Source organism: Aotus nancymaae, unplaced genomic scaffold (genome assembly GCF_030222135.1).
Source record: "Aotus nancymaae isolate 86718 unplaced genomic scaffold, 86718_ANA_hifiasm-v0.15.2.pri h1tg000108l, whole genome shotgun sequence".
Classification (NCBI taxonomy): domain Eukaryota; kingdom Metazoa; phylum Chordata; class Mammalia; order Primates; family Aotidae; genus Aotus; species Aotus nancymaae.
Window position 1 is genome coordinate 33,509,923 of NW_026988523.1, and position 27,646 is coordinate 33,537,568.

Here is a 27,646-nt window from a genome sequence, read left to right on the forward strand (position 1 = left end):
GGCTGTCACTGGCTGTGAAATGGGGATCTCTCTGGCTTGGGATGTCATTCACATGTAAAGTAGACTGTTTTTATTTTTGAGATGGAGTCTTGCTGTCACCCAGGCTGTAGTGCAATAGCGCGATCTCAGCTCACTGCAACCTCTGCCTCCCGGGTTCAAGCGATTCTCCTGCCTCGCCTCCCGAGTAGCTGGGATTTTAGGTGCCTGCCACCACACCTGGCTAATTTCTTGTACTTTTAGTAGAGACGGGGTTTCACCATGTTGGCCATGGCTGACGAGGCTGGTCTTGAACTCCTGACCTCAGGTGATCCACCCATCTCAGCCTGCCAAAGTGCTGGGATTACCAGGTATGAGCCACCACGCCCAGCCTGTAAAGTGGACCCTTGTAAGTAAAGTTGTCTATGGGCTTCATATGACACACACGGTCAATCTGTATGTTTCAGTATTTTTCAGAATTTCAAGTGCCTTTATTTTGACTGCTCTTTCCAGCCCCCTACAAATCCCACCACTCCTTATTTCCTTACAAATGCCACATTACCTGCCTGACCCCTGGAGGCATTTAAGTTTGGAACCCTCTCACTTGGCATAGGTGGGAATTCAGGCCCAGAGGAAAGAGACTTGTCCAAAATTTCACAATAACTGGCTGACTCAAAATCCAAAATGCAGCCCTCCTGTCACGCAAGCACCACAGTGCCTTTAGCTTAATAGCCACATTCAGCGCAATTTGTCCAAGTATACAGAAAAGATAAGTGAAAGTGATATCTGAGAGGTGGTGAACAAAATCCAGGACGTTAAGATTATGGTAGCTGAAAAATAAACTTTCGAAACAAATCAAGATTTAGACCTGAAAGAATGAGCCCAGTGGTCTAAGTTTGAGCCTTTAAGAACTAATTTTATTTGTTATACCAAATCAGGATTCTCAACTCACTTTGTCCAGCCTCCTCACCCCTGCCCCCTTACGTCAACACAGTAAATCCCACTCTGACCACAAGGCGTCACTCTTGTTTTTACCGTTGTTTCATAGATTGTTTCCCAAACAGCAGCAAGGGATTAACAAGAGTGGAGAAGTGAGAGTGGGAGCACTGTCTTAAGTCCAAGGCAGATAGCGAGATCCAGGTATGTTTTGGGAAGGAGGTTCAAGGTGGTAGAGGCTCTAGAAGGCTAGGTTAGCAGGCATATTGAGAAAGGAAGCACAGCGTTTCGGATGCTATTACAATCTCTCTACATAAAAAGCTTTGCCTATCTGATTTAATTCCTGCTGGTACTGCTGATGCTCCTTTTCAAACAGCTGGTGCAGGGCAGCTTGACGAACCTGGTAGAGAGGACAGAATAGAGTATGGCGTTTGCTTCTGTTTACCACCCATTCTTATTCTTTCTCCCTAGCTGCTTTCCCATTACTTGTGTTCTCTTGGAGCTGGACTTAGTTGTGACATAAAGCTAGGTGGTAGCAGAGAGGCTGAAACAGTGGAGGGGAAGCCTATCCAATTTTTTTCTCCACGGTCGAAGCCCTAGGTTCGGCAAATATTTGCTGAGAACATACCGTGAACCAGAAACTCTATTAGGTAACTGGGATACAAAGATGGTTACATGCCGGGTGCGGTGGCTCACACCTGTAATCCCAGCACTTTGGGAGGCCGTGGCGGGCAGATCACGATGTCAGGAGATGGAGATCATACTGGCTAACATGGTGAAACCCCGTCTCTACTAAAAATACAAAAAATTAACCAGGCGTGCTGGCACGTGCCTGTAGTCCTAGCTACTCAGGACTACTCAAGACTGAGGCAGTAGAATCGCTTGAACCCGGGAGGTGGAGGTTGCAGTGAGCCGAGATCACGCCACTGCACTTCAGCCTGGGTAACAGAGTGAGACTGCATCTCAAAAACAAAAACAAAAAAACAAAGATGATTACATGACAGCAAGTTGGGACCGCGGAAGAGAGAGAGATACACACTATGAGGCAGTTTGTTTGTTTGTTTGTTTTTGAGACTGAGTCTTACTCTGTTACCCAGGCTGGAGTGCAGTGGCACAATCTCAGCTCACTGCAACCTCTGCCTTGGTTCAAGCGGTTCTCATGCCTCAGCCTCCCAAGTAGCTAGGATTATAGGCATGTGCCACCACGCCTAGCCAATTTTTGTGTTTTTAGTAGAGATGGGGTTTCTCCATGTTGGCCAAGCTGGTCTCAAACTCCTGGGCTCAAGCAATCTGCCCATCTTGGTCTCCCAAAGTGCTGGGATTACAGGCGTGAGCCACGGCGCCCAGTCTAAGATGCAGTTTTGAGTCTCCAAGATGAAAGGAGCAGGAACTAGAGTATACTTTGGGACTTTAAGATGTGCTACCTATAAGGTGGATGCAAAGAATCAAATCAAAAAGAGTTCTGGCAACGGGGTTAGAGTTGTGTTGCTCTGGTGTAATGCTGAAAACCTAGAGGCAAACAAGATAAATGTGCAATGACACACACTAAGAGCTTGGAAAACTCAGTGGGCAAACGCACAGGGCAGTAATGAGGCTTCAGGCTGCCCTGCTAGAACTCACCATTAGTAGTTGCTTTTTGGCCAGTGCCAATTCTTGTGCCATGGCGTCCTGCATCTTTAGGGCGGCATACGGGTTTCTTCTCTGGGCCAATGTCATTTGCCACAGACAGTCAGTATGTGCATTTCGCCACCTGCTCCAGGTACAGAGGCAGGGGTTGAATGGGTTAGAGTTAGGAGGAGAGACAAAAACCCCATAGAGTGAGGCTGTCCTGGAATGTCTGTCCAACTGTCAGAAGACTGTAAAATCCTTAAAAGGGTAATTTAGAACCTAGTATGTATTAAGTACATTATATCATTTAATTACTATGATAACTATGTAGCACAGGCATTAATTTTTACCTAATAGAGATAAGGAAACTAAAAGTTGTGAGATGCCCAAGGTCACTTAATGGCAGACCTGGGTCTCAAATCCAGAGTTTGATTCTGTCATCTAGGCTGGAGTGCAGTGGCGTGATCTTGGCTCACTGCAATCTCTGCCTCCAGGGTTCAAGCAATCCTCCTACTTTGGCCTCCTGAGTAGCTGGGACTACAGGCATGCTCCACCACGCCTGGCTAATTTTTGTATTTTAGTAGAGACAGGGTTTTGCCATGTTGGCCAGGATGGTGTCCAACTCCTGACCTCAGGTGATCCACCTACCTTGGTATACCAAAGTGCTGGGATTGCAGGTGTGAGCCATCACACCTGGCCTCAAATCCAATTTCTCTAAAGCTAATATCCCTTCTATCATACTAGTGATTCTCAGTCCTGGCTAGACTGGATCTTCATTGAGGTTTTAATTTTTTTTTTTTTTTTTTTTTGAGAAATAGTCTCGCTCAGTTGCCCAGGCTAGAGTGCAATGGCGCAATCTTGGCTCACTGCAACCTCTGCCTCCAGGGTTCAAGCAATTCTCATGCCTCAGTCTCCCGAGTAGCTGGGATTACAGGTGCCTGCCACCATGCCCAGCTAATTTTTTTTTTCTTTTGAGACAGAGTCTCCCTCTGTTGGCCAGGCTGGAGTGCAGTGGCGCAATCTCGGCTCACTATAACCTCCATCTCCCGGTATATATTCACTGTTTGGATTTTTAAAAAAATCAAAAGTACATTTTCCACATGTTGAAAAAATTGAATCCACACAGAAATCTATTAAATTAAAAGCAAAAATTTTCTGGGTGCACAGGATCAGCCTGTAATCCCAGCACTTTGGGAGGCCGAGGCAGGTGGATAAGTCAAGGCCAGGAGTTCAAGACCAGCCTGGTCAACATGGTGAAACCCCATCTCTACTAAAAACACAAAAACTAACCTGGCATGGTGGCATGCACCTGTAATCCCCAGCTACCCAGGAGGCTGGGGCATGAGAAGCACTTGAACCTGGGAGGTGGAGGCTGCAGTGAGCCAGGATTGCACCACTGCACTCTAGCCTGGGTGACAGAGTAAGACTGTCTTAAAACAGAGACTCTGTCTCAAAAAAAAAAAAAAAGTTATCTCTAACTGGGCACAGTGGCTCACGCCTGTAATCCAGCACTTTGGGAGGCCAAGGCGGGTGGATCACTTGAGGTCAGGCAGGAGTTCGAGGCCAGCCTGGCCAACATGGTGAAACCCCATCTCTACTAAAAATATAAAAATGGGGCCGGGCGCGGTGGCTCACGCCTGTAATCCCAGCACTTTGGGAGGCCGAGGCGGGTGGATCACGAGGTCAAGAGATTGAGACCATCCTGGTCAACATGGTGAAACCCCGTCTCTACTAAAAATACAAAAATTAGCTGGGCACGGTGGCGCGTGCCTGTAATCCCAGCTACTCAGGAGGCTGAGGCAGGAGAATTGCCTGAACCCAGGAGGCGGAGGTTGCGGTGAGCCGAGATCGCGCCATTGCACTCCAGCCTGGGTAACAAGAGCGAAACTCCATCTCAAAAAAAAAAAAAAAAAAGAAAAAAAAATATATATAAATAAGCTGGGCACGGAGGCGGGTCCCAGCTACTCAAGTTAATTATTATTATTTTTTGGGGGGACAGAGTAGCACTCTTGTCACCAGGCTGGAGTGCAGTGGCATGATTTCAGCTCACTGCAACCTCCACCTCGCAGGTTCAAGCGATTCTCCTGCCTCACCCTCCTGGGTAGCTGGGATTACAGGCATGTGCCACTATGCCCAGCTAATTTATATATATATATATGTTTTTTAATTTTTATATTTTTAATAGATACGGGGTTTTACCTTTTTGGCCAGGATGGTCTTGACTTCTTGTCCTTGTGATCTGCCCCCACAGGCCTGCCAACGTGCTGGGATTACAAGCATGAGCCACCACCCCTGGCCCTCGGGTTAATTAAAAAAAATAAATTCATATATATATGTATATGATATATTTGCACAAGAAACTGCTACTTTGTTGGGAATGACTGAAGTCATTTTTTTTTTTTTTTTGAGTCAGAGTCTTGCTCTGTAGCCCAGGCTAGAGTGCAGTGGCTCAATCTGGTCTCACTGCAACCTCCGCCTCCCAGCTTCAAGCGATTCTCCTGCCTCAGCCTCCTGGGTAGCTGGGATTACAGGCATGTGCCACCATGCCCAGCTGATTTTTGTATATATATGTATTTTTTTGAGACAGGGTCTCATTCTGTTGCCTAGGCTGGAGTGCAGTGGGATGATTATGGCTCACTACAGTGTCACAGTGTCAACCTCTTGGTCTCAAGCAATCCTCCTACCTCAGCTGCCTAAGTAGCTGGGACAACAGGTGTGTGCCTGGCTTTTTTTTTTTTTTTTTTGAGACAGAGTATTGCTCTGTCACCCAGGCTGGAGTGCAGTGGTGCATTCTCAGCTCACCGCTCACCGCACCCTCCGCCTCCTGGACTCAAGCAATTCTCCTGCCTCAGCCTCCTGAGTAGCTGAGATTACAGGCACCCACCATCACACCCAGCTAATTTTTGTTTGTTTATTTATTTATTTATTTATTTATTTATTTGAGACGGAGTTATGCTCTTCTTACCCAGGCAATGGCGCGATCCCGGCTCACCGCAACCTCCACCTCCTGGGTTCAGGCAATTCTCCTGCCTCAGCCTCCTGAGTAGCTGGGATTACAGGCACGCGCCACCATGCCCAGCTAATTTTTTGTATTTTTACTAGAGACGGGGTTTCACCATGTTGACCAGGATGGTCTCGATCTCTTGACCTCATGATCCACCCGCCTCGGCCTCCCAAAGTGCTGGGATTACAGGCATGAGCCACTGCACCCGGCTGTTTATTTATTTATTTTTGAGACGGAGTCTTGCTCTGTCACCCATGCTGGAGCGTACTGGCGTGATCTCAACTCACTACAACCTCTGCCTCCCAGGTTCAAGCACTTCTTTTTTTTGTTTCGCTCTTGTTACCCAGGCTGGAGTGCAATGGCGTGATCTCCGCTCACCACAACCTCCGCCTCCTGGGTTCAAGCAATTCTCCTGCCTCAGCCTCCTGAGTAGCTGGGACTACAGGCATGTGCCACCATGCCCAGGTAATTCTGTATTTTTAGTAGAGACAGGGTTTCTCCATATTGGTCAGGCTGGTCTTGAACTCCTGACCTCAGGTGATCCACCCACCTTGGCCTCCCAAAGTGCTGGGATTACAGGTGTGAGCCACTGCACCCGGCCCATGCCCAGCTAATTTTTGTATTTTTTTAAGTAGAGACTGGGTTTTGCCATGTTGGCCAGGCTGGTCTTGAACTCCTGGCCTCAAGCAATCCGCCCACCTTGGCCTCCCAAAGTGCTGGGATTACAGACATGAGCCACCGCAGCCGGCCAAAATTTTTCTATCATAATCTGGCCAAGTACATCTTCTTCTTCTTTTTTTGAGATGGAGTTTTGCTCTTGTTGCCCAGGCTGGAGTGCAATGGCGTGATCTCGGCTCACCACAACCTCTGCCTCCTGGGTTCAAGTGATTCTCCTGCCACAGGCGTGATTCTCCTGCTACAGGTGTGAGCCACCGCACCCAGCCTTAACTTTTCATATTAGTGCATTGAGATTTACTTCATTTAGTTTAAAGGTGGCTGCACAGTATGTCTGTATAATTTAACCAGCTAGGTTTTCTTTCTTTCTTTTTTTTTTGGAGACGGAGTTTCACTCTTGTTACCCAGGCTGGAGTGCAATGGCGCGATCTCGGCTCACCGCAACCTCCGCCTCCTGGGTTCAGGCAGTTCTCCTGCCTCAGCCTCCTGAGTAGCTGGGATTACAGGCACGCGCCACCATGCCCAGCTAATTTTTTGTATTTTTAGTAGAGACGGGGTTTCACCATGTTGACCAGGATGGTCTCGATCTCTTGACCTCGTGATCCACTTGCCTTGGCCTCCCAAAGTGCTGGGATTACAGGCGTGAGCCACCGTGCCCGGCAACCGGCTAGGTTTTCTAGTTTTTTTACTTTTATAAACAATGCTTACCAGGCATGGCGGCACACACTTGTAATTCCCACCTACTCTGGACTCGACAGGCCACATATCGCTTGAGCCCAGGAGTTCAAGACTAGTCTCGGTAACATAGTGAGACCGTCTCAAAAAAAAAACCTGTCCAGATGTGGTGGCTCACATCTGTAATCCCACTTTGGGAGGCCGAGGTGGGTGGATCACCTGAGGTCAGGAGTTGAAGACCAGCCTGGCGAACATGGTGAAACCCCGTCTCTACTGAAAATACAAAAATTAGCTGGGTGTGGTGGTGGGCACCTGTAATCCGACTACTCAAGGAGGCTGAGGCAGGAGAATTGCTTGGACCTGGGAGGCAAAGGTTGCAGTGAGCTATCGTGCCACTGCACTCCAGCCTGGGAAACAAGAACTCAATTCTGTCTCTAAATAAATAAATAAAAGCAATACTGTCATGAACATTCTTGTGTATGTACCTTCCAGTGCTTTTCCTAGTATGTGTATATAAGGTAAATTCCTATTTTTGCCAGTTTAACAGATATGTGAATTCAAATTTTGATAGATTTTATCAAACTGCCTTTGTAAACATGGCTGTATCAACCTAGACTCCTATTAAAATAACATGTGTTTTCGTTTCTTCACATCCTTGCTAGCTCTGGATATAACCTTTGAAACTTTTTTAAAAAAAGCTTTTCTTATCCCATCTCAGACCATTTTAATCAGAATCTCCTAGGGTAAGAACTAGGCATCAGCATTTATTTATTTACTTAAATTAATTTTTTTGGTAGAGATGGGAATCTTGCCATGTTGCCCAGGCTGGTCTCAAACTCCTGAGCTCAAGCGATCCACCTGCCTTGGCCTCCCAAAGTGCTGGGATTTCAGGCGTGAGCCACAGCGTTGAATTCTTAATAAAAATAAAAAATAAACAAGCTTCAATTTTCCTCCAGAGAATGGGAAGCAGGGGACAATAAAAACCTAATCTAGTGGGTGCTAAGAGGCTGATCGCGTTTGCTTTGAGAACAAGGCTGCTTCTCCCCCTTTCCACATCTGTTTTTCTGTTTGACGAGCCCCTAAAGAGATGCAGCAGAGTTGGGAGGTGGCTCAGGTAGGACAGTAGAGTGGAAAGGTCACGCTCAAAGGTAAAGAGGGGATAGAAGCAGATTACCTGTCGACCATCTTCTTAAGTCCCATGACCCTTTGAAAACTCTGTAAGAAAAGGTATTTCTGTTGATTTGCCTCAGTCTCCAGAACCCCACCTCTAGAACCCTATTCTAATGAGACTTAGACCTTTTTGAGAGAGAAGGCAGTCAATTTCCTAGGGGGGATAGGAAGAGGAAAGCTCTACTTCTTTCAGAATGGATCAAAGAAAACATGCAGGGGTTGGATGGAGCACATATTTGAATACCTACTATGTACTAGACATAGCCTCCCACTCCTGTTACTAATTATAGTATACCCTTGTTACATCAAAAGCCTTTCCCAGTAAAAGATGCACTTATAGTAAATTGATCTGGAAACCTCATCAAACTTCAACCCAGCCCCTCCTTCCAACTCTGCATACCTCTTCTACTTCTGTCATCTTTTCCACAGACATGTTTATAGATTTGCTTGATACAGTCTGAGGAGACTGACAGGCTCTTCTTTCTGTTTAGTTCAGTAACCGAGGTTTCGGTAGTCATAGCAACATTTACGCCTCCAACAATGACCCTGGGCCTAGGAGTTGATTGGCCACCTGGCCTGTTGCCCCAGAAACCTTGAGAGAATCCTTGTTCTGTAGCCTTCTGCTGATGACACAGGCAATCCTATGAGCAAGAGTCACAGTCCCAATTTTAGGATTTCTTCTGCTAGGGTCTCAAGGGTATCTGTATGGTCCTAGGTCCAGGGTATGCACACAATACCACCAATTCTCTAGAGGCAAATCCTCATGCATGCCCTATGCCTTGTTAGAAATGTAAAAATAACATATATGCCTGTTTTATTAAAAGATAACTGTGAAGGACTGATTCATGTTTTATTTTATAATAGTTCATTTTATTAAATAATTTATAAAGTCAGAACAGTGCATTGGCTTGTTAGGGGAAATCATTCCTTCCTATTGTCTTATGGCCTGGCAGATTATGTCAGGTGCCAGAACATTCCCTTTGATTCAATTTATTCATGAGCGTGGAATGAAAGTAGATAGATCCTTGCATGTCAGGAAAGCTGCAACATATCTGGTTTAAGTGGAGCACAAGGGTAAGTTGTTCCACATACCACCAACTTCCCCACTCGACCCTCTCACCAGTTCCTGTCTGTCTTTTCCATCGATCAACTCTGAGATGCCCTAAACCCAAACAGTTCCCATTCAACTGCACACAAACATGTAGATATAGAAGATATCTCACTCCAACTCTCACCTTTGGAATTAAATAAACCTGGAAAAAGGCAGGTGAACTATGGCTGAAACCAAGTGAAGATTTTTAAGAAGCTTTGACAGAAACATTAAGAATAACACCTGAATGCAAATGCAGAAAAAAGTGCTACTGGGGGAAAATAGTCTTAGCCAATGTTCTAAAAATGCCCATAAGGAAGGGTTAGGGAATTACCCTTTATGCAGAAGCTCTAAGAACTCTGGATACAACAGGAACTTCAGTGGATACGGTCTGGGGCCACTGAGCCAGAAGTCCCAAGGGCAGCCCGGCAAGCAGTCTGTCTTGCACATTGCAACTGACTGGCTTAACCTACGGCAAAGGTCCTTCAGCTCCATCACAGAGTACTCTCCAATGTGTTATAGTTGTCCTTAAAGCTCTTCAATTCAAGGAAGTGCTTGGCACGTTTACTCTTCTGACTGGAGGGGAGGTATGTCACTTGGATGGTTGTTGGGGAGACTTCGGGGGACTGAGTTAGGTCTTTGGCTGCTGACTGGTGTTGTCGCTGAGAGCTCCCAATTCGTGCTTTGACCCTGAAGAGAGAGAGGAGGTCACTGACAGAATGAGGACTAATCAAAGAATTCAGGGCTTATCCCAGGCCATAAACACAGCAATAGCCACAAATGGTTACTTGTGTCTTATGTATCCTATTTTGTAAACTAGTTACTAAAACCCCATCTAGTAGCTGAGAAGTAGCAGAGAGGCCGGGTGCGGTGGCTCATGCCTGTAATCCCAGCATTTTGGGAAGCCGAGGCAGGTGGATTGCTTGAGGTTAGGAGTTCGAGACCAGCCTAGCCAACATGGTGAAACCCTGTCTCTACTAAAAATACAACAATTAGCTGGATATGGTGGCGGGTGCCTGTAATCCCAGCTACTCGGGAGGCAGAGGCAGGAGAACTGTTTGAACCCAGCAGGTGGAGGTTGCAGTGAGCTGAGATCACGCCACTGCACTCCAGCGTGGATGACAGAGTGAGGCTCCATCTCAAAGGGGGAAAAAAAAAAAGTAGCAAGAGAGGCTGGGCATGGTCACTTATACCTATAATCCCAGCACTGTGGAAGGCTGATGTCAGAGATTGCCTGAGCGCAGGAGAGTTTGAGACCCGTCTAGGAAACAAAGTGAGACTCCATCTCTACAAAAAATTAGCCAGCTATGGTGGCAAGCACCTGTAGTCCTGGCTCCTCAGGAGGCTGAGGCAGGAGGATTGCTTGAGCCGAGAATTTGAGGCTGCAGTGAGCCATGACTGTGCCGCTCTACTCCAGCCTGGGCAACAGAGTGAGACCCTGTCTCTCTCTCTCACACACATACCCTAAAAAAGTAGCAGAACTCCAGCCTGGGTGACAGAATAAAGGCCCTGTTTGGGTGCCCTGACACACACCCACCCACACCAAAAATAACTAGCATCAGAGAAATGAATTTCCCAGAGTCCCTGCCTCTAGCTCAAGCTTTTTTTTTTTTCGTGCAGTGGCACGACCTGGGCTCAGCGCAACCTCCGCCTCCCAGGTTCAAGCTCTTCTCCTGCCTCAGCCTCTCGAGTAGCCAGAACTACAGGCGTGGGCCACCATGCCCAGCTAATTTTTGTATTATTAGCAGAGATGGGGTTTCACCAAATTAGGCAGGCTGGTTTCAAACTCCTGACCTCATGATCCACCCGCCTCAGCCTCTCAAAGCGCTGGGGATTAAAGGTGTGAGCCACTGTGCCTGGCACAAGCTTTTTTTTTGAGAGAATAGGTATCCCCCATACAGGTTATCACCTTGTTTTGCAGGTTAGGAAACTAAGGGTCCAATAATTAGCTTGCATGAGTTCACAAAACTATAAGTGACAGATCTGGGATTCGAACCTAAGTCTGTGAGATTTCAAAGCCTATACTCTTCACTGTACCCATAAAGCATTCCTAGAAACTACAAATCAAACATTTCTTTTTGTTTTTGAGATGGAGTCTTGCTCTGTTGCCCAGGCTGGAGTGCAGTGGCATGATCTTGGCTCACTGCAACTTCTGCCTCCTGGGTACAAGTGATTCTCGCACCTCAGCTTTTGAGTACCTGGGACTACAGTCGCATGCCACCACTTCTCGCATGCCACCACTTCCAGCTAATTTTTGTATTTCTAGTAGAGACAGGATTTTGCCCTTCAAACTCCTGGGCTCAAGTAATCTCTCCACTTCAGCCCCACAAAGTGTTGGGATTAAAAGTATGAGCCACTGTGCCTGGCCTTCTAAGCAGTTTTTACTAGGACCTTTCATCTTTTTATTGAGACAGACTCTTGCTCTATCACCCAGGCTGGAGTACAGTGACACGATCTTGGCTTACTGCAACCTCTGCCTCCCGGGTTCAAGCAATTCTCCTGCCTCAGCCTCTGGAGTATCTGGGATTACATGTACTTGCCACCATGCCAGCCTAATTTTTGTATTTTTAGAAGAGATGGGGTTTTGCCATGTTGGCCAGACTGGTCTCCAATTCCTGGCCTCAAGTGATCCGCCCACCTTGGCCTCCCGAAGTGTGCTGGGATTACAGGCGTGAGCCACTGCTCCAGGCCTTGGACCTTTCATTTTTTCAGACAAGGTAGCTCATTTTTAGGGACAAAGAGAAGAGAAGAGAGATACGCCTTATCTCTTGAGAAAGAGATAATATTCAACACAATAGAAAACAGATTAATTCTTTTTATGGCCGGTAACTTTTTACTTACTTATTATTATTATTGAGACAGAGTTTCGCTCTTTCGCCCAAGCTGGAGCACAATGGCGTGATTTCAGCTCACTGCAACCTCCGCCTTCTGGTTTCAAGTGATTCTCTTGCCTCAGCCTCCCAAGTAGCTGGGATTACAGGCGCCCGCCACCACGCCCAGCTAATTTTTTAATTTTTAGTAGAGATGGGGTTCCACTATGTTGGTCAGGCTGGTCTTGAACTCCTGACCTCGTGATCCCCCCACCTCAGCCTCCCAAAGTGCTGTGATTACAGGCATGAGCCACCGTGCCTGGCCTATTAGTTTTTTTGAGATGGAGTCTCACTCTGTTGCCCATGCTGGTATGCAATGGTGTGATCTTGGCTCACTGCAACCTCCACCTCCTGGGTTCAAGCAATTCTCTTGCCTTAGCCTCCTGAGTGGTTGGCATTACAGGCACTCGCCATCACGCCTGGCTAATTTTTTTATTTTTGTAGAGATGGGGTTTCACCAAGTTGGTCGAGCTGGTCTTGAACTCCTGACCTCAGGTGATCCACCTGCCTCGGCCTCCCAAAGGGCTGAGATTGTAAGCGTGAGCCACTGCGCCCGGCCTAAGTTTTTATTCTAGATTGGCTTTCCTTTCTCACCAAGAAATCTGATTTTAACATTTGTATAAAAACATGAGACTATGTTTAGTATGTATTAAAAATATTCCCAAACAAAAGCCATGAATCCTCTCCTGTGACACAAATGCTCAACAGCTGACTCCATTAGCGATGGCCTGTTTCAGACAGGGTTACTAATGCTTTAAGTGGTAGTGAAAATAGATGTTATTTATTATTATTACTTTTTGAGACAGAGTCTTGTTCTCATGGCCAGGCTGAAGTACAATGGCATAATCTCGGCTCCCTGCAACCTCTGCCTCCTGGGTTCAAGCGATTCTCCTGCCTCAGCATCCTGAGTAGCTGGGATTATGGGTACCTGCCACAATGCCTGACTAATTTTTGTATTTTTAGTAGAGACGAGGTTTCACCATGTTGGCCAGGCTGATCTCGAACTCCTGACCTCATGACCCACCCGTGGCTTCCCATGCTGGAATTACAGGCATGAGCCACCTTGCCAGGCCAAAAACAGATGTCATTTAATTCTTAGTTTTATTGGAACAAGACACAAGAAAAGGACACTGAGACTCCAAACAGAAGGAATCCCTGTGTGCTGAAAAACTGTTCCCTTTGCTAGGCTACACCAATTTTGATATTAATAAAATTATTATTGGACCAAACAAAAGACGAGGAAAATACACACAAAGTAGGAAGTTCTCTTGTACAGTTGCATCTGCTTTCTAATGTAAGAGACTGATCTAATAGTCTAGAACCTGACAACTCCTATGGTATCAAGATTTTGTTCATATTGCTTTATGAAGGTCATTGCACTGTGGGAACAGTCTAACACTACTGTACCAGCTCCCTTTGACATGTTCCCCTCCAAACTCACACGGTGGCCAGCTCACTCAGGGCCTCTTGATAGCGTAGGTACTCATTCTGGCCAAAGACCTTAGGAAAAAGAAAGGAAGAATAAGGATCTCTCAGTCTGATGCATCCCTTCAGTGCCTGGAATTAAAAACTGGCTTACCCCTGTCCCATAGCGGGCTGTTTCATAGCCATCCAACAGGGTATCAATGAGGGCTTTGCGTACACCCTTGAAAGGGGTACTAGTGTTTCGTAGATCTAGCAGGTAGGAGCGGAAATTCTTGCCCATTAAGGAACGGGGATGCCGGCCTTCAGAATGAAATGGGATCTCTGTGGAGAAAATAGCACAATGATATCCCTTCTCTTGTTCTTTTTTTTTTTTTTTGAGACAGAGTCTTGCTCTGTTGTCCAGGTTGGAGTGCAGTGGGTTCTTGGCTTACTGCAACCTCCACCTCTAGGGTTCAAGAGATTCTCCTGTCTCAGCTTCTCAAGTAGCTAGGATTACAGGCACATGCCACCATTCCTGGCTAACCCTTCCCTCATTCTTTAGTCATTTTTTTTTTTGAGATGGAGTCTTGCTCTGTCACACAGACTAGAGTGCAGTGGCAGTTATCTTGGCTCACTGCAACCTCCGCCTCCTAGGTTCGAGCGAGTCTCTGGTCTCAGCCTCCCGATTAGCTGGGATTACAGACGTGCACCACCATGCACTTTAGTAGAGACAAAAATACAAAAGGGTTTCATCTTGTTCGCCAGGTTGGTCTTGAACTCCTGGCCTCATGTGATCTGTCTGCCTCAGCCTCCCAAAGTGCTAGAATTACAGGCATGAACCACTGTACCCGCCCCATTCTTTAGTCTTTCTAGTTAATTCCCCAAACTTAGAAATAGGTCTAATGAGGCTAGGCACAGTGGCTCACGCCTGTAATTCCAACGCTTTGGGAGGCTGGGGCCAATGGATCACCTGAGGTCAGAAGTTTGAGACCAGCCTGGCCATGGTGGTGAAACCCTGTCTCTATTAAAAATACAAAAATTAACCAGGCATGGTGGCAGCTGCCTGTAATCCCAGCTACTCAGGAGGCTGAGGCAGGAGAACTGCTTGAACCCAGGAGGCAGAGGTTGTGGTCAGCCAAGATTATGGCACTGCACTCTAGCCTGGGTGACAGAGCAAGACTCAATCTCAAAAATAAAAAAGAAATAGGTCTAATGAAATGAGCGAGTTGAGTGAGCAGGAGATTCTAATAAATGAGACCAAAGGTATAAAGCTATGCCTGAGTGGTCATTTGGTGGTGGCAATACAGCTGTAAGCTAAATCAATGGCACACGATGGTGTCATCATGTTTTACCATCCTGCTTACCCATCCTAGCTTTAAGATATAAACTATGTTTTTGTAGAGACAGGGCATATACGACAAGTGCTGACAGATGGAAAAAATTCAAGAACAATCTATCTTCAGCTTAGTGAAAAAGGAGACGTCACCTGTCCTTCGTGGAAAAACAAGCAAATTACCACCATCCACTTCATAAAACTAAAGGTCTCAAGATCTTTGAAAAACAAAACACCCACACTCTTTGGAGAATAATCTGCTTATATCATTTCCTTCAGCAAAAACTCGAATCCAGTACTCTCAAAACTCCAAGAATTCCTACTCATCAGGGATGTGCAGAAATGACAAATTCTACCATATAAAGTGCGTTCATTACTCTGTTCCCTAGGTGAGGTTTCAGGATCCTAGAATGGACCCTGTCAGTTAGCCCTTACCAGAGGCACGAATGGCATCCAGAGCTTTCATCCTATATAGATAGTTGTAGCAACCTGTTGAGGAAAAGACTGGTGTTAGGCATAAACCTAAAAACTTCCCCAGGCCGGGCATAGAGACTCATGCCTGTGATCCCAGCACTTTAGGAGGCCGAGGCGGACAGATCACCTGAGGCCAGGAGTTTGAGACCAGCCTGACCAACATGGTGAAACCATGTTGTATCTACTAAAAATACAAAATTAGCTGGGTGTGGTGGCGCACTGCTGTAATCCCAGCTCTTTGGGAGGCTGAGACAGGAGAATCACTTGAACCGGGTCAAGATTGCACCATTGCACTCCAGCCTGGGCAGCAAGAGCAAAACTCCATCTTAAAAAAAAAAAAATTCCCCAAATTCCAGCAAGCTAATAAATGGCGTCTGTATCTGGCATATATCCAATAACAGGAATAACCAAGGCTTTGCCAGCAGCTTTTGACAACTTGGAGAGAAAAGGAATTCTGGACTTATGGGACTCCTCACTGAAGCATTCCCTCCAAGAGCTTGCCACATACTTTGATTTCCCTGGGTTTCCAGCTGTAGTAGTCTAGCATCATCATCTGCAAGGAGCTGGGGTTCATACTTGATATCCTGAACCCTGGATAGTCGAATATCAATCTCCTCTTTCAAGTCCTGTTCACATAAAGAAAAGAATACACAATCATTTACCCTGCACTCTGCTTTCTAACATTCCGAAAATGGGGCAGAGTTAATGAACAACTAAGACAATAGAAATAGAGAAGTTGTATGTAGTTAATAAAACGACCAGATAAGAGGTAAGAATTTAGGAAAGAATGTGATTGGGTTCTCCAATAACATCTCTAAGCTAGAACTTTTAACTTGCTATAATTCCTTCAAGCTTTGTAGCATCAACATTATTTCTAAATTTTTTTTTTTTTTGGAGACAGAGTCTTGCTTGCTCTGTCACCCAGGTTGAAGTGCAGTGGTGCAATCTTGGCTCACTGCAACCTCCACCTCCCAAGTTCAAGCTATCCTCCTGCCTCAGTCTCCTGAGTAGCTGGGATCACAGGCGCGTACCACCACGCCCAGCTAATTTTTGTATTTTTAGTAGAAACGGTGTTTCACCATATTGGCCAGGCTGGTCTCAAACTCCTGACCTCAAGTGATCCGCCTGCCTCGGATTCCCAAAGTGCTGGGATTACAGGTGTGAGCCACTGCGCCCAGCCTCTCTTGCCTCAGCCTTCTGAGCAGCTGGAATTACAGGTGTGTACCTGGGTAGAGGCCACTTTAAAGAAAAGAAAAGAAAACAAAACAAAACACATATCTAACTTTTAAAACAGGCAAGTCAAATCCAGGGAATAAAAATTTAAAAGATACTAAAGGTACTACCTCTCAGTTACCCAGCAGCAACTACTATTTTCAGTTTGATATCAATCTCTCTTATCTAAGAGGGTTACCTAAGAGCCCCAGGAAATAAATTTCTTGTAACTTTTGAGAAAATTTCCATTGTGAAACATAATATACACAGAATACAGATAACATATATATATAATTTTAAATAATTATAAAAATCCTAAGAGTGAACACCTATATCCAATATCCAGTTTATGCAATGAAACATTACCATTAACTTTGAAGTCTTGTGTGCCTATCCCCCACTGAACGCACCCCACCCCAAACCTTAACTTGTCAATAGTTCTTATACACTTCTTCGTTTTATCATGTCACCCTAAAAAAGATGCCTTGCTTTGCCTGGTTTTGAACTTGATACAAATGGAGAAACAAGAATTCCTCTGCAACTTGTTTAAAAAAAAATTTTTTTTTGAGACAAGGTCACACTGTCATCCAGGCTGGAGTGCAATGGCTCACTGTAACCTCCACCTCCCAAGCTCGAGTGATCCTCCTGCCTCAGCCTCCCAAGTAGCTGGAACTACAGGCATGGGCCATCACACCTGGCTAATTTTTGTATTTTCAGTAGAGACGGTGTTTCACTATATTGGCCAGGCTGGTCTCAAACTCCTGACCTCAAGTGATCTGCCTGTCTCGGATTCCCAAAGTGCTAGGATTACAGGCATGAGCCACCACACCTGGCCTTAAATTTTTTTTTTTGAGACAGAGTCTCACTCTGTCACCCAGGGCGGAGTGCAATGCTGCGATCTCTGCTCACTGCAACCTCCACTTCCCAGGCTCAAGTGATTCTTCTGCCCTCAGCCTCTCAAGTATCTGGGATTACAGGAACATGTCACCAGGCCCAGCTAATTTTTTTGTAATTTTAGTAGAGACGAAGTTTCACCACGTTGGCCAGGCTGTTCTCCAACTCCTGACTTCAGGTGATCCACCTGCCTTGGCCTCCCAAAGTGCTGGGTTTACAGGCGTGAGCCACCATGCCCAGCGAAATTTTTAAAATATGCTTTATTGAGGTTTAATTTACATATAATAAAATGCATTCATTTTAAGGATATAAACTGAGTTTGACAAATGAACATACCCCCTTCACCACCATGTCAATCAAAATAGAGAGTACTTTAATTACCTGCAAATCGCCCCTCTCCCAGCCCAGGCAACATGATATACTCTCTTTTACAGTTACGCCTGTTCTAGAATTTCCTATAAATGGGGTGGAAACATACAGTACATATTCTTTTGTGAATGGCATTTTGGCTTTTTTCACTCAGAGTTTTTTTTTGGTGAGATGGAGTCTCACTCATCTCCCAGGCTGGAGTAGAGTGGTATGATCTCGGTTCACTGCAACCTCTGCCATCTGGGTTCAAGGCATTCTCCTGCCTCAGCGTCCCGAGTAGTTGGGATTACAGGTGTGCACCACCATGCTGGGCTAATTTTTTTCTTGTATTTTTAGTAGAGATGGAGTTTCACCATGTTGACTGGTCTCATCTCGAACTACTGACCTCATGTGATCTGCCCACCCCGGCCTCCCAAAGTGCTGGGATTACAGGTGTGAGCCACCATACCCAGTCCACTCAGCATGTTTTTGAGATTCATTCATGTTTGCAATTTTTTTCTTTCAAAAATATTTTGAGGATTTGTCTTCATATATTTATCTTCAACTTATTTTCATTCCTTGCACTATTCCAGAATATGAATATACCACTATCTATTTTTTAGAGACAAGGTTTTGCTCTTGCCCATGCTGGAGTGCATTGGTGCAATCCTAGCTCACTGTGGTCCATTAACTCCTGGGCTCACATGACAATCTGGCCTCAGCCTCCCGAAGTGCTAGGACTACCAGTGTGAGCCACTGCACTCAGTCCATATAATCATTTTAAAGTGGACATCTGAATTAAGTTTCCTCTTCAAACATTATGAATAATACCACTATGAATAATCTTATACATGTTGCCTGGTACAGATGAGCAAAAATTAATTTCTCTATGGTAGGAGAGGGACTGCTGGACCCTGGATTAGGTACATGTGCAATCTTACAAAACAATGCCCAGTTATTCTCCAAAGTGGTTTTACTAATTTATATTTTCACTAGCAATGGTTAAGAATTTAGAAAACTTTTTTTTTTTGAGACAGAGTCTCGCTTCATCGCCAGGCACCAGGCTGGAGTGCAGTGGCGCGATCTCAGCTCACTGCAACCTCCGCCTCCTGGTTTCAAGCAATTCTCCTGCCTCAGCCTCCCGAGTAGCTGGGACTACAGGCGCATGCCACCACGTCCAGCTAATTTTTGTATTTTTAGTAGAGACAGGGTTTCACATGTTGGCCAGGATGGTCTCGATCTCTTGACCTAGTGATCCGCCCGCCTCGGCCTCCCAAAGTGCTGGGATTACAGGCGTGAGCCACTGTGCCCGGCCAGAAACCTTTTTTAAAGTAAAAGGAACATTGCTCTCAACTAGACTAAGGAACCCCTAAATACCCAAAGTTTTGACTGGTTCATGATGTGCGAGAAACTAACCGTATGTCTCTCTCATGAGGCAGGCAGGAGGACTGTTAAGGTTTCAGGCCAGGACATCCTCCTAGAGCCTTTCTATGTAGTATGTCAGCAAAGAACAAAGAGGGGAAGGTTAATAGCACTGGTTAATGAAAGTACAGTGCTCTAGGAGTTGAGGGAGTCATGAGCTCTATCTAGCTCTACAACTAACCTGTTTATCATTCAACAAGAAATTACTGAGTACCTACTATGTGTAGGTCCTAGCTTTACAGTCGTGAACAAAACTGGTATGATGCCTGCATTCTTGAAGCTTAGGGTCTAGCAAAAGAGAGAGGCATGTTTTAAATGCACAAACATAAAAAAAATATGGTAAATGCTATGAAGAAAAAATCAGAGTACCATGTGAAAATAAGAGAGGGGGAACCTACTTTAAAATAGGTAATAAGCATTCCTTTTTTGGAAGTAACATTTAAGCTAAGATCAAAAGAATGAATGAGCCAGCCAAGTGAAGACCATTCCAGGTCACAGGAACAAGACTGGAAAACTCAGCCAGTGGAGCTGGGTCCCAGTGATCTGGGGAGAGCCACGCAAAAGGAGGTTGGTAAGGGAAGCAGGTGTCTTTTACTGAGAAGTGAAAGACTAAAGAAACAGAATGAGTGTGGCAGTGGGGTATCAGGAGTTCTGGTTCACATATGTTGGATTTGAGATGTCTATTAGAAATCGAAGTGGAAATGTCAAGTAGTCGGTTGGCCATGTATGTATGGAACTCAGGAAAGAATTCTGGGATAGAGAAAATTTCTTCTGTAGGTAAAGCCAAGGAAAGGAAGACAATCACCTAATAAGAAAGTATAGAAAAAAATAACCACTGGGGCTATTCACTTTCCTCTGTCTTCTGGTAAACTGCTTCCTTTTCTTGGACTTGTTGGTAACATGAATGGTGGAATTAGATGATTTGTGGGACTCTTGTAAGTCTAAAGTCATGTAAAGGTAACTCTTCTCATTGCTCTCCGGTTAACCTTAATGATTATCTCAATCCCATCCTAAAACAAAATAAAACAAAAAACACTGGGTAGTTTAAGATGAACTGGGAAATATTTTACTACAAAGAGTTGGGAACTTCGATCCAAGCCTTCATGCTGCAGATACAAAAACAGAAGTTCCTGAGTGAGCCACATGCTTGCCACAGCAGTGAGCAGGTAAGCCAAGTCCCAAAGCGCACAGTGCCTGCTCAACTAAGTAAGTACAAGGACAAGCGCACGCAAATTTCATTCCTGTCCCTAAAAGATCCGGAGAAGTATGTTTAATTTGTGCCCTAAGGACCTACCTTGGGGGCATTGTGTCCCACAGGGACATGAGGTCCCCTTCGAGATTTCATTGCAAAGCGCATGATTTGCCTCTTCACAAAAATAAATAGCAGTACAAACACCTGTCCAAAAAGAAGTAAAAATCCTGTAATAAGACTTTTTTTTTTTTTTTTTTAAAGCATGCCATCATTCCAAATCCCCAGATTCCGGCTCTCAGGAATGCTTCAGGGTAAAACTTGGGGCAAAGTAAGGCCGTTATGATGGGGGTGGATCTAATAAGCCAGATGCAGGGAGGCGCGCGGTCTGTGCTCTAGCGTGAGAGGGAGGGTTCTAGGCTAACAAGGGGCGGGTTGGTTCGAGTCGGCGACTTAAACTCCCACCTACTCTGGGAATAGGAGTCAAAGCCCAGAAAGGCGCAGGTGAGTGGGTGGAGAATGAAAACGGGGAACAGCTCAAGAGGACGGTCTCTACTGGGTAAGATGCAACAGCAGAAATGGGGTGGGGGAATCTCCTCACCAGGCTCCCGTAGGCCATCACCAGCACGACATTCACCCCGGATAGCCAGTTACTGCCGGACGCCATGGCCTTCCTACCTCGCGCAGATCGAGTTTACCCCGCTGTCCTGGCTGGTCAGCCCAGGCTCCGCCGAACTGACGGCGCCTGGGTCCCCTGGAGCTCCCCGGCCATTTCCTTACGAGGGAACACCAAGCCAGACTCGGCCTGAAAACATGGCGGACGGGCAGGGGGGCTGGGAAAGGAGAACGACGCCTTCCAGCTTCCCCCCGACACGTGACTCAGGCAGGCAATAGCACCCGGGAGCGTCGAGCGCTGAGACACGGAACTACGACAGGAAGAGGAAGCGTCGGTCATCTGTGCGTTACGTGGTGGAGGCGGGGCCGCCGCGAAGGAGGCGGGGCGGACTCGGAGCCGGAAAGAGGTGTCTCGTGGCGCGGCGGCACGCGCACGTTTGCGTGCGCGCCCCTTTTAGCGTCACGCGCCGGGGGACGCAGGAAGGCAAGTGGGCGGGGGAAGGCGCGAGAGCGAGCGCGAGAGGGAAAAGGAGGGAGGGGGTGGGGAAGAGGGAATCTTATATCACGTGACAGGGGCGGCGCGGCCCGGGGTGTCAGTGTGGAGGAGACTGAGGTAAAGTTGGGAGCGCAGCGGCGTTGGCGGCAGCAGCGGCGGCAACGGCAGCGCGGCGGGGCCGGGTATTGTCCGCGGCCCCTTTAAATCCGCGATCCCCCTTTTACCCTCCCTCTTTTCTCCCCTGCCCCCGCCGTATCCCCCTCCCTCGGTAGGCCCCCCCTGCACCTTGTGTCCCCTCACTGTACACCCCCCTCCTAGTCATGCGAGCCCTGGCGCCCCCCGCGCTTAGTCGGCCGCCGGAGGTTTTGTTTATGGTTGGGTTCGCGGCCTAGTGGGCCGCGCCAGAGCCGGGGCCTCGATTTGGGAGCGTGGCCGGGGCGGGGCTTGGAGCAGCCGTAGGAGGGGGGGCCATGCGGCTAGAGCCTGAGAGGGGAGAGCGAGAAAGAGCGCGAGCGAGCGAGGCCTGGGCCTTGCCTGAGGTAGGGCCCTCTCTTTACCCTGGCCGGTGCCTGCGGAGGAGAGGGCCTCCTCCCTTTCCACCCACTGCGGGCCTCCTCTGATCCGGATCCGGCCTGGTTTGGGGGTGGCTGGGGGGAGGGCGGGCGATGGGGTGGAGCTGCCCCAGACTCCCCCATGTGGCCCTCAGTTTGGTGTGCGAAGGATTAATTTGTTCCAACTGGGAGGTAGGGAGGAGATTGGCCCCGTGGGCTCTCGATGTGGCGCTGAGGGGGCTGAGCCTCCCATCCTCCACGCGTGGGCTTGCGTCCCCTCTCCGTTTCCAGGCTCTTTGTCAGCTCTTCTTATTACCTTCCCTTCTTTCTCACCAACCCAGTTCTTGGAATATGTTTTTGCTACTGTCTTTAGTTTACTGTTTATCCTGTAGTTTGGGGTACCGCAAACAATTATGATGTTATTTGGGAGCTGGACATGGAGGCCCCCATAGGGTGTATTACGCTTTAGGGACGTCACTAGAGCACTGGGTTATTTGTTCACGCTTCTCATAATGGGACAGAAATGCCCAGTTTCTTCAAACCCTTCACCTTGTGGACAGCCCTTAAATTGCTTTGCAAACTGATGTCACAAACTGGAGACTGCTCCTTTTCTACCATTCTTGAAATGTAGCCACCTCCGGTGTAGGATGTTGTGGAAAGAAAAACACCACGGTAACAGGCGTTTTTGTTGTTATTGTTAACGTTTTTGCCTTTGACTCTCCCTGATTTTTTACATGGAGAAAACCTTTTTTTGTCTTAACTTCCATCCTACCTTCCTCTGCCCCATATCCTGTTTGGGGAATACCCGATGTGACTTGCTGGGAGTTGATGGGCATTAGTAGTAAAGAGCATTACTAGAGAATTAAAACATTTTGTCTGTGTATCAGTTGATAAAACTGCTTTGAGATCTGGGACCATTGTCCTTAAAGATTAGACTATCCCAATGATTATGGAGAAAGCATTTAAAACTGCTTTGAGATCTGACACCATTGTCCTTAAAGATTAGACTGTCCCAGTGGTTGTTTCCTTTGTGAATGGGAAGTATTGCTGGCACGTAAATTAGTGATGAAAGGCCTAAAAATGTCCTGTGTTGTTTTTGATTTTTAAAGCTCCTCCTTGCTATGTCCTAACTGGGAAGTACTGTTACTAACTAGATTTCAAGGTGGTGGAGAAGGGGATGCAGGGTCCATTTCAACAAAGCATCTACAGAAATTAGTTGCTCTGTTAGAGGTAGCAAGTTTTACCAAACCCAGTCCAGCTTCAGTTTCTGAATTGTTTCTAAAATTAGATTGTAAGCTCCCTGAGGGCAGCTACCAAGTCGTACTGCTTTTGTATTTTCCTGAAGTATTGGACACATAGTAGCTACTCAATAAATATTTGTTATTTAGTTTTTTCAGTGAAATTTCTCTGGCTATTTTTTTTAAGTAGCTGGTTTTCAAAAAAGAGTTAAGGGCACTCCTGGGTTGAAACCTGTATTTACTCTCACACTATTTCCTTGGTCTCCAATACTTCTCACCATACTTCCTTAGATCTTTTTATTTTCTAAGAAAGAGTAAGTAACAAGATTCTTCATCTCCAGTGTGATAATTCTGGGTATGGCTCTGCTTGCTACTAATTTTGTGCCTTCAAGTGATCCATTCCAGATCACTAACTTTTGGCCTGTTGCTCAGTGTTGTTACTAATAGGTGGTAAAATTTTCTTAGTCACATTTCGAAACACTTGTAAGAAGGAAATGTTACCAGCAAGAGTGATTAGGAGGATTTTTTTTTTCTTTTCTGGTTAATTCTTTCAAGATGACTTTTTAATATGTTTACATCTGACTGGTACGGTATAGGCAGTCATATATAGCTAGTCATGCAGTTTATACCTGCAATATAACTTAACCTCACAAATTGTTATCACGTGGAGTAGAAAACAGTCAATATTTGTAAGTTACAGTAGTGGGATGGAGATGACTATGCCGTATTAGAAACCATCTTAGAGCCAATTTTAAAACAAAATAGTTTTCCTCTAGACTTGATAAATATACACATATATGTGTATATATCGTCTTGTTGATTTGGATTTTGTAAAGTTGAAACTTGACTATAATGCTAACCTGGGAAAACTACTGTCTAGCAAGTAATGCTGGGCCTTTGTATGCCCATATATGTAGGGGGAAAAGATAATGGGTTAAAAATTACCTGAGGAAGCTGCCTTAAATCTTTCTCCTATGCAACCTATTGACACAACTTGGTGAAGAATTTATTCACAGAAAAAGTCTACTTTCTCTGTGACATCCAAGAAAGTCAGATGAAATTCACTTCCATAATAGTTAATCCTTGCATATTTCTTTAGAAGTGCTTCCTCCCACTCAAATCCAGCAATATCTCTGGGCAGTCTAGAATCACGCTGTATAAGGTTTCATTAACAAGAAAAATTAAATATAGAGCAGAAAAGTATAAACTTGTCCTCTTTGGAAGGGAATAAATGCAGAGTAACCTATTATTTTGAGCACTCTATCAATGATGAGTATTTTCTTTTTCACTAAATGCAGCAGCTGAGATTGTATTATAAAACAAAGTATGAAGTAAGGGAACTTGAATTCAGTAGAATCCTTCTTGTTAGAAGTCTTATAACAAAAACTATATTCTGGTTTGGGGAAGGTCCTGTGTGTTCTGTGTCTCTTTAAAGACTCAAGTAAGTCATCTTGCCTGCATTAATGTCTTAAGTTTAAAATGATTTCCTAGAAGCCCTTTCTTCCAAATAAAACTTTGTGCTAGATGCTTTTGGTTTGAGACAAATGTGAGATTCCCTGTATATTAAGGTGAGTGGTGGAGGGTAATTATCATTCTGGTTTCTTGAAAACGTGTATTAGGAGACCAAGAGAAGCACCTGTAAAAGCAGTGTGTTGGAATTATTATCCAGAGAACTGATACTCTGGACAAAGTCATTGGGGCTAATACTCTGTTGAAGGCTGTGGTTTAAAAAAAAACAAAAAACCGACAAACACAATACAAACCCATAGCATACTAAGAGATGAAACTTGAGGGAGAAAGAAGTGTCTAGACTTGAACTTGTCCTTTCCCAAGCAATGGAGGTCACATGCAACTTACATAAAAAGGGTTGTAAGGCAGGTAAGGCTGTTTTCTTAGGTGATTGAATACAGTGCTTAAAATTATTTCTCTGGAGTGTAGACTGATCTCCTTCCTGGAAGGCTTTTGTTTCTAGACTTTACTGATTATCTTTCTTCTGTCAAAGGTACTTTATATACTTGCACCTATATAAAAGTCTTTTGATTATTATCTAAATGTAAAGTCTGCTTGTAGGGGACTAGTAATCAAACTGTGCTGTAACTTCTTTAAAAAAAATCTATCACATGTGAAACATTTCTTGTTACATAAAAATGGATTAACAGCCATAGCTCCTTAAGGAATTTATCAAGCTAATTATGTTGTAAGAATAAGTGAATCTTGGTTTGTTCCTTTGAAGAAGTGAAAGTATTTGGTGGTGAAGGTACTGATGAAAGAGTTAAAAACTTTTTGCCTGTATTTAATACCTAATTTTCTTTTTAAATCTTTCAGTATTCTACCTTGTAAATACTGTTATTTGTATATACTGTAAATGATGACGTCGGTGGGCGCTAACCGAGCCCGGGGAAACTGGGAACAACCTCAAAACCAAAACCAGACACAGCACAAGCAGCGGCCACAGGTAAATAACCCAAGGCTTATGGATTGGTGGATAGCATTGCTGGCTGATACTGGTTTCCATGCAGTACAGCATTATTCTGTGCTTTGAACCGTTGATTTAGGTTTCTTATTTTTGTTTTCTAGTCCTTGGCTTTTTTTTTCACTTAGGTCCTGATAACTTTCATGACATGCTGTAAGGCAAAATGCTTACTTTTTTTTGTTTGATAATGTATTATGAGGCTTAGAACTTTATTATGGGTCCTGTGCTTTGTATCTTTTTTTTTTTTTTTTGACAGGATCTCCCTTTGCCTTGATCAGAGTACAGTGGCACAGTCACCATTCATTTGTAGCCTCAACCTCTGGGGCTCAAGTGATCCTTCTGCCTCAGCCTCCTGAGTAGCTGGGACTACCAGTGCACACTACCATGCCAGGCTAATTTTAACATTTTTGTAGAGGTAGGAGTCTTGTTACGTACATTGCCCAGGCTGGTCTTGAACTCCTGGGATTATGGGTGTGAGCCACTGTGTTTGGCTCTATAACTCTTTTTTTTTCTTTGTTTTTAGATGGAGTTTTCACTCTGTCTCCAGGCTGGAGTGCAGTGGCACGATCTTGGCTTATTGCACCCTTCACCTCCCGGGTTCAAGTCATTCTCCTGCCTCAGCCTCCTGAGTCGCTGGGATTACAGGCACCTGCCACCACGCCCAGCTAATTTTTGCATTTTTAGTAGAGACAGGGTTTCACCATGTTAGCCAGGGTAGTCTTGATCTCCTGACCTTGTGATTCTGCCGCCTCGGCCTCCCAAAGTGTTGGGATTACAGGCATGGGCCACCATGCCTGGCCCTGTCTCTATAACTCTTAAGATAGCATTTCTCTTCTCTCATCTGGGCCATTTTAGCAATACCTTTCTATTTCTTAGGCCTCCACCTTGATATCTTTTTGTTGTTTGTTTGAGATGGAGTCTTGCTCTGTCGTCCTGGCTTGCATGCCATGCTGCGACCTCAGCTCACTGCACCCTCAGCCTCCTGAGTTCAAGCAATTCTCCTGCCTCAGCTTCCTGAGTAGCTGGTATTACAGATGCATGCCACCGTGCCCAGCTAATTTTTGTATTTTTAATGGAGATGGGGTTTTACCATATTGGCCATTCTGGTCTCAAACTCCTGCCCTCAGGTGATTCACCTGCTTCGGCCTCCCAAAGTGCTGGGATTACAGGCATGAGCCACTGCGCCTGGCTTCATCTTGATATCTCTCTAGCCAACCTTTCCCATTCCAGATTTTATCCTTTGCTCCTCTTTTCCCTAACTTGTCTTTTATTTTCCTCTCTTGTCCAATTGAGGCCTTACCTGCTTGTTCCTTTATTATGAGGAGCTGGCTACGTCACTATGTTTCTTCAAAATTAAATGAGACACCATAGAGCATTGCTCAATTTTAAGTCTTAAGGAGTAAATTAACCTCTTGGATATTAACTTTGATGTAGATATGTTCTGTTTCTCTTACCAGATTGCTGTTGGTTGGTATGTAATGTGAATGAATTACTTATATTTGACTATGGTCAGCTAAATAGAGTATGTAAGGTTAGAACTTTTCCCTTATGCATTTTTCTTTCACCTCTATTTTCAAGTGAATTTCTAGTAGAATTATAATACTTAATTGGGGCAGTATTCCTAGTATTTTAACATACATTGGATATACAGAAGATACATTGAATCTATTGTCAGACTTGTATTCTCAGCCCTAGGAATAAGAGGATGGTGTTGGTTGTTACAGAAATAGGAACAGAGTTTACACATGGCTTTGTGACTATATTAATGTGAATTAAGGAGATGTTTTCGAGTGGTTCTGTGATTCTAAGATGAAAGTCCCTTTAACTGTGAACACTGGTGAATGAGCTCCCTGCCCTCTCTGTAACAGTTTCACTCCGTTTCTTGTCATTTTATTGATTTAAGCCTTTTTTTTTTTTTTGAGGAAGAATCTTGCTCTGTCTAGGTCCTAGGAGGGAGTGCAGTGATGTGATCTCTGTTCACTGCAACTTCCTC

The 27,646-nt window shown here is 45.3% G+C and overlaps 3 protein-coding genes across 31 annotated transcripts in view; 1 reads left to right on the top strand and 2 right to left on the bottom strand.

The window, feature by feature from the left end:
• Nucleotides 1-809: 809 nt before the first annotated feature.
• CFAP141 (cilia and flagella associated protein 141) lies at nucleotides 810-8,674 on the bottom strand. Its single transcript, XM_012476171.2, has 4 exons — nucleotides 8,445-8,674; nucleotides 8,049-8,089; nucleotides 2,533-2,662; nucleotides 810-1,312 (listed from the first exon to the last, which is right to left on the bottom strand). Exons 1-4 carry the CDS (start codon nucleotides 8,475-8,477, stop codon nucleotides 1,211-1,213), a joined length of 306 nt encoding a protein of 101 aa, XP_012331594.1. The 5' UTR covers nucleotides 8,478-8,674; the 3' UTR covers nucleotides 810-1,210.
• A 201-nt stretch (nucleotides 8,675-8,875) lies between these two features.
• Nucleotides 8,876-21,143, bottom strand: CUNH1orf43 (chromosome unknown C1orf43 homolog). 3 transcript variants are annotated; one of them, XM_012476168.3, is made up of 7 exons: nucleotides 20,882-21,139; nucleotides 20,386-20,487; nucleotides 15,724-15,841; nucleotides 15,177-15,230; nucleotides 13,584-13,750; nucleotides 13,446-13,504; nucleotides 8,876-9,824 (listed from the first exon to the last, which is right to left on the bottom strand). In XM_012476168.3, the coding sequence occupies exons 1-7, from the start codon at nucleotides 20,945-20,947 to the stop codon at nucleotides 9,629-9,631; spliced, it is 762 nt and encodes a 253-aa protein (XP_012331591.1). In that variant the 5' UTR covers nucleotides 20,948-21,139; the 3' UTR covers nucleotides 8,876-9,628. The 3 variants fall into 3 exon arrangements, with proteins under 3 accessions (XP_012331591.1, XP_012331593.1, XP_012331592.1); XM_012476170.3 differs by having other exon boundaries at nucleotides 20,959-21,134; XM_012476169.3 differs by lacking the exon at nucleotides 15,177-15,230 and having other exon boundaries at nucleotides 20,882-21,143.
• The window catches only part of UBAP2L (ubiquitin associated protein 2 like), a 55,730-nt gene continuing 48,790 nt past the window's right edge, over nucleotides 20,707-27,646 (top strand). For 19 of the 27 annotated variants that reach the window (XM_021676277.2, XM_021676280.2, XM_021676282.2 and 16 more), the window contains exons 1-2: nucleotides 21,417-21,508; nucleotides 25,506-25,635. In XM_021676277.2, coding sequence (XP_021531952.1) covers nucleotides 25,546-25,635 — 90 coding nt within the window. In that variant the 5' untranslated portion in view covers nucleotides 21,417-21,508; nucleotides 25,506-25,545. Of the gene's footprint in view, nucleotides 20,785-21,416; nucleotides 21,574-21,838; nucleotides 21,931-25,505; nucleotides 25,636-27,646 lie in introns of those variants that run through there. The other 8 variants (XM_064370368.1, XM_064370366.1, XM_064370371.1 and 5 more) reach the window with 3 other exon arrangements.